Source organism: Egretta garzetta, unplaced genomic scaffold, assembly GCF_000687185.1.
Source record: "Egretta garzetta isolate BGI_Z169 unplaced genomic scaffold, ASM68718v1 scaffold112, whole genome shotgun sequence".
In the NCBI taxonomy this organism is placed as follows: Eukaryota; Metazoa; Chordata; class Aves; order Pelecaniformes; family Ardeidae; genus Egretta; species Egretta garzetta.
Genome location: NW_009258884.1, coordinates 1,034,434 through 1,040,535, shown reverse-complemented (window position 1 = coordinate 1,040,535; position 6,102 = coordinate 1,034,434). Strand labels below are relative to the sequence as shown.

The window sequence follows — 6,102 nt, the reverse complement described above, 5'->3', positions numbered from 1 at the left end:
GGCTGAAAGCACCCAGGAAGGCAGGAGCCAGGCAGGAAAACCCAGCCAGCACTGGGGCAGCCAAATGGTTTTGTAGCCGAGCAGGAGTGGGGCGGGAGGAGGTGGGGGCACAGCTGAAGCCTCTTGTCTCCAGCTAATTCTGTTCCCACCAGCTCTGCTCCTACAGACGGAGGGCAGGGAGCACCGAGAGGGGGTTCGTGCAGTTACCAGGACAGAGGCGCTGCCGCCGCAGACACATGCTTGTCCCGGTGCCTTTTCCATCTGCGAGACAGGCCAAGCAGTGGATTCAATTATTTTTTCCTAGCACATAAGCTACTAATAATTTATTGCATTAAAAACCCCCTCATCTCCACAACTTTTGTTCCCATTTTATCCAATTAAAACTCAGGGGCGGGGGAAGAAGTTTCATTTTCTCTTTTTGCAATCACAAAGACCCGATCTCAGCTCCTTCGACTCGCTAATTGTAAGCACTCAAATGGTTGGGTTTAAAGTTACACTTAGCAGCTGCGAAACATTAGGGTGAAGTGATTACAACCTACTGGAGGATACCGAACATTTTTACAATATCTCAGGAGCATAAGGGAAAGACAACAGGAAATGGCGCAAACTTTCCTACCCTGCACAGCAACAAGCCAGAGCAAAGAAGCGAGAAAATAAACGTAGAGACGCGGCGCGGATGCAGTTTGGATCCTCAAAAGGCGACTAAGGAAGCCCCCGTGAAAGCACCGTGTGTTTACCCCCATGCTCAGAGGGTCAGAGAGGAGGGGGGGGCCACGTTCAGGGGTTTCACAGCTGCGCTTTGCAGCAAAACCCTCTTCTGGGTTTTCTGTTGAAGGAGGAGGACGGAGATCTTGGGGGTATTTTGCCCTCCGTCGGTTCCCCTCGCTGGCCTGCCTTCTCCCAGCCTTGTTGCCAGAGAACTTCGTTCCTGGGCTGGCTAACGCTGCTCGGGGCAGGACAACCAGAAGCTGTCCCCTCGTGGGGACGGGCAGCAGGATGGGGCTGAGGGGCACCGCTCGGGCAGAGCACCACCTTCTATTTGGGCTCGCTGGGCTGAGCTTCGCTGGCAAAGCAAACGAAGCCCGAGCCCCGCGCGCTTGGCAAAGCACTGGGAAACGCCAGCGCCGCTGGTTGTGCCCAGGGCCTGGACTGGTTCTGAGGTTTGATTTCATTTGAACTTCAAGCTGTCACATTTGGAGAACCTTTGACTTTCCACTTCTTTTCAAACAGCAAACATTCCCCTCCCATGATTTAAGCACGCTACATGCGTGTGTTTATTACAGAAACCAGGATGGGATAAGAAAGCAGTATTTCATGTTAATTCATGAAATCTGAACTCAACTTTTAATAGAAGAGCTCCACTTTATGCACAGAGTGATATACAGTCCGCCTCGCTTTAAATGAGACGTTTTGCCTTTTGAACTCAGCAGGAGGCTGCTGCTTACCACTACTGGAAACAGTTTAAAAACCTGTAAGTCCGGCACGTCTTTTGGGCTCTTTTTGAGCCAGTGGTTTATATCATGGCACAACATTCTTGCCGGGCTGCCTGCGACCGCCTGCCAGCCCCTGCCTTTGAAAATCTGGCGTTTCAGAAACTCACCTGGATTATTTCCACAACAACGGGAGACGCCCCCCCGAAATCCTGCAAAGACCACGAGCCTCTGGCTGGCTTTTTGCTTTAAGTGGGGTTTTGGATCAGGTCTCTAGATTGAAAACCTGGTTGCATTCAAGTCAGAGGCAAACCTCCCTTAGGAGCAGCTCCTAGACATCACCAAGGAGCAGCACTATTCTCTCCTGGTGCCTGAAAATGGTATCGCTGATGAGGTTAGGGTGGAAAGAACGTGCAGGAAAGCACGAGGCACCCAGTTGAAACCGGGGGGCTTTTGCGTGCGTGCTGAAGGCGGGGGCCACGGGTGGGAGCAGGCGCACAGGGACGCTTGAATCTAGAGTTATCGTTGCAACATATCCAGCGTTCACTGGCTCATTGAAGAGCTGGAACTCGATGGTTATTCTGCTGGGTCATCTGTGGAAGTATCAAATGAAAGTTAAATTAGCCACCTCATTGCAAGGCTGCTTTTCCTTTTTCTTTTTTTTTTTTTTTTTTTTTTTTTTTTTTGTAAGCTCTAGGCTTTCTTAACAGTTTGGCTATGGGGCTATCAACAGCGGGGAATTTAGGACATTCTCTCATTCAAAGGAGCTTCTTGCAGACTGGGAATTTCCACATGGCCGTATTGCAGCACTTATAAAAAGTGATTTAATGCTTGCCAACACCAAATACATTTCCAATGACACCACTCTGCCTTATGTGCTATCCTACTTCATGTGTTCAGAAGGAAGGAGCGACCAAGCGGTCCGGGCGGGAGGGAAAAGAGCGGTCTTCCTTCCTCTGCAAGAACTTTGTCCCTTACGGCCACTCCTTGGAAAGCCTGATAGGAAACAAGCATCACGGTGACAACGCAATCCCTTCTGCCTGTGTTAATCTGGATTTTGTTTGAACTTTTGGAGCTGACCTTGGCTTGAACTGTGTTAAAAATCCCAACTGGTGTGGACTGACTTGACCCTGCGGTCCCATTTTTCCGCAGTGCCAGCCCTACCCTCAGCCCCTTACTTCAAGCCATTATTTTACAGACATAAAAGAAACATAACATTACGGCAGATATAGCCAGCAGGCCGGAGCTGCGAGTACTTACTTACGGGCGAACTCTCCTCTGATTTCATCCCAAGGAACTTTTTTTTCACTTGAGAAAGGGCTGCCTGAAAACCAAGCAAGAAACTGAAATTATTGCTGCAGACTCTCGGTTTTTATTAGTGGTTTCCAAGCCTGAAGAGAGAGGGGAAAAAAAAAAGGCTTGTGAGATCTGAGTCGCAGCGTTACAGTTAAAAAACAAAGAAAAACAAGCCCAAGACTGCATTTGGTGTTTGGTGTTTGGGGATGGAGTAGGAAGAGGGTGGTCGGTTCTGCATCACTCAGCATGGCTGGTTTAAGCTCTAAGAGCGCGAAAAGATTTGTGGGTTTAGATAGTTTCCTCTCATTGCCATGACTCAAAACGGCTTCTATGAAAAACAAGGAGTGGGAAGGAAATTTCATAAGCTGACAGTCCCGTCTCACTCGCTGCTTCTCGACACAAGTTGGCCGAGATGTAGGAATTCATGTGGTTACTCTGTGTGAGCCCATGACACTTTTATCAGCAGTTATGCGCTGCTGGTTCTGCCTGTGCGCGCTGGGCACGGTGCATGGGCTCGGGCTGTCACACGGGTTCCCCAGAGCCTCTTCTCTGGGATCCCGTAACACAACAGACGGAGGTGGGTGCCTCTGCTTCCAGCCTGCCTGGTCCTTGATCCCACCAAAATCAGCGGGACAAGAAAGCAGGGCCCCAACCGACACAGGGAGCTGGAGCTGGGGTCAGACACCCCAACGGAGATGGGTGCCGATTTTCAGAGGTGCTAGGCGGGTGTGAGGAACACCACCCATGTCTCCCGTTTTTTTAAAAATCCTGCCCTTGCACATGGGGGTGAGAAGGCAGGGATGCAAAACCAAGCTCGACTGGCTGCAAAACATCCACTGATGGCTTTAATTAAAGCCCTCAAGTTAGTAAATATGCACAGAGTCTGGTCCGGGAAGACATACGAAGCCCACAGCCAGCCCAGAAACACTCCATGAACATTGCCATTTAAGCAGTTTCTTGTTTAACTTAGATTTATTCAATGACACATGCATTTCTGGACAGATATCCGAGTTCCAATGAACAAGTTTTATAACCAAATATGAGAAATTTGTGACTGCAGTTAGTCAATTAAGTACGTTTCTAAAATACATGACTAGAAGAAAACCGGAGCGATAGAGAGAATTCTTCCAAAGAACAAAAAGAAACATTTCCATTTGTAATACTCCTGGCATTGATGAGCATCAGTGGGGAAGGAGGGCAGCAAGGAGACGCAACAAGGAAGGAATAACATTATCAACCCTGTCCACAGAAAGTTCTCCAGTTTCCACTCTCTCCAGTTCATTCGTTAACGCTTGGCACTTTTGCAAACGGCGAGAGCTCCTCTGAGTTAATGGAGATTCCCTTCGTCTCTCAACACAAAAAAGCAGAGAACGGTTGTGAAACCATGTGCTTGACCCAAAATGGCTTAGAATTATTTCTCCTCAACTAACCTCTTCCTGAACACAGCAAAAAAAGAAGCCGCAGAGCTATCGGGATTGAAGATGGAGTCTCTTCATATTGCACAGGAACACCAAGTCAAGATTTTGTGAGCATGTTTCAGGAAGGTTTAAGAGCCGTCAATATTTATCAGGGTAACGAGAACCATCCAGCGCAGCGGCGAACTGGCAGGTGACAGACACATCGGGGCTGCTGAGGCGGGGAGGCGGCTCGTTACCCTGTCCGAATCTCTCCTTGGATGTTCGGCCAAGTTAAGGGAATCCCGTGGGGAAAAGGCTGAGGGGCTGGTTTTCGTTAGTCGGGAGGGGTGATCTGTAGCCATCGAAGTTGCGTGGGATACTGCCGCTGGTGGAACCGGAGCTGTTACTGAGCGTCTCTATGCTTCCCTCTCGCTGAAGCTCTGCAACGGGAAGAGAGAGCAGGTCCTGGTTAGCGTTTCAGATAAACCCGGAGTGCCGTTCGGCGGCTGCTTTATTGACAAATCTGTTTATTGTAGCATTGCTCTAACGCTGTGTTTGTTCGTCATCCATCTTTTGCGGGGTGATTTGATCAATCACTCCAGAGGCATCCCCAGCTCCTGGTTCTACTTCTCTGCCAGGCTCACGGCTCAGCCGAGCCGAAGCAGAGCTGGACGGAGATGCTAAATGCCGCCCGGCAAAGCGGCCCCTTTCCTGGGAGGAGGCTGCTGGCTCGTGACTTATCAGGATTCGGTAGTGGGGATGCTCAGGGCTGAACTGAGGAGGGTGTGAAGGGTACGGTGGCAGATGACAAAACATCTTTCCTCTGCAGCAGTGCTGCTGAGAGAGCAGGTAAGGGGGAGCACTGGTTCCTGGTGGGGTGTACCAGCGGTGCATAACCACTGTGATTCTCCACCTTGGGAACACCAGGGACTTTCCACAACCTTTTATCCTGCACAAACGGACATAAATAACTCTTATTTTTTGAGCCAAAGAGAAAATATCCCCTTTCCTACGTGCCTGAGCTGTGCCTCAAAGCAAAAGAGAAAGCAGGCCTGGCCATGGCTCTCCCTCTCCTGGTCACACGCATCTAGACATCTCCCCTCACTGACCTCCCAAAGCCTTTATTGCTCCCTAATCTCCAAACACGAGGGGTTTTGTGCGTGCAGAGCATCGCTTCTAACCGTGGCCTCTCTGCGAAGCCACTTGAACCCACCAGTCGACTCAGTGGCAGCGTGCAGCAGCGCCGCTGGGCAGCAGCGCCTGGCCGGCACTCAGCGGCGGCATGCAGCGGTGAGATTAGGCAGAGCCCCACGGACACGGCAGGAATCCTCTCCCAGACACGCGGTGACAGGCTGCAAGAAATATTCTGGCGAGTTGCAACGCGCGGCCCTGAGCCTGACTTCTGTCGGCTGCTTCTGTGCAGGCCGGGTGGGGATGGGAGCGGAGCTTCGGGCAAATTCCTCTGCTGCCGAAAGGGGAAGAGGAAAAAACCCTCTTGTTTGCTGCCTGCCCAGTGTCGTGGGTGTAAGGCACAGGGGGCAAACCCCTGGAGGAGACAGGCAGCTTCCCCTGCCCCTGCAGAAGGGGTTTTGCTCGGATGGGGATGGAAACGAGCCACAGACACAGGAGCTGGAGAGCGGTGCCCGCTTTGCTCTCTGCTAAATATTACTGCACCTCTGCGTTTGCACACCTCTTGTCTCCCGCCTGGGTCTTCAAGCTTTTGCCAACACCACGACAGTCCTTTTGCTGCAGCGGGACTCCGCGATGAGGACACGTCGATACCCAAAGCGCACAGCAAAAGCAGAAAGCCAGTTCTTCGCTACGACAAAACGCATCCCGCCCCAGCATCCCTGGATGCTGCCCAGCTCCCGTTTGCTCCCTGGGCGCTGCAGGGACAACAGCAGGGACGACACCTAGCAAAGGAGGGCTTGGGGATTTAATCCTTGATTGTGAAGGTAACTCGCAGTGGAGATAATCTG

The 6,102-nt window shown here is 51.2% G+C and overlaps 1 protein-coding gene across 3 annotated transcripts in view; it reads right to left on the bottom strand.

Annotated features, from left to right (window-relative positions):
• Window positions 1-3,816: 3,816 nt before the first annotated feature.
• Window positions 3,817-6,102, bottom strand: part of BCAS3 (BCAS3 microtubule associated cell migration factor) — a 384,390-nt gene continuing 382,104 nt past the window's right edge. For 2 of the 3 annotated variants that reach the window (XM_035889526.1, XM_009633926.2), the window contains one exon: window positions 3,818-4,563. In XM_035889526.1, coding sequence (XP_035745419.1) covers window positions 4,415-4,563 — 149 coding nt within the window. In that variant the 3' untranslated portion in view covers window positions 3,818-4,414. Of the gene's footprint in view, window positions 4,564-6,102 lie in introns of all 3 variants that reach the window. The other variant, XM_035889530.1, reaches the window with a different exon arrangement.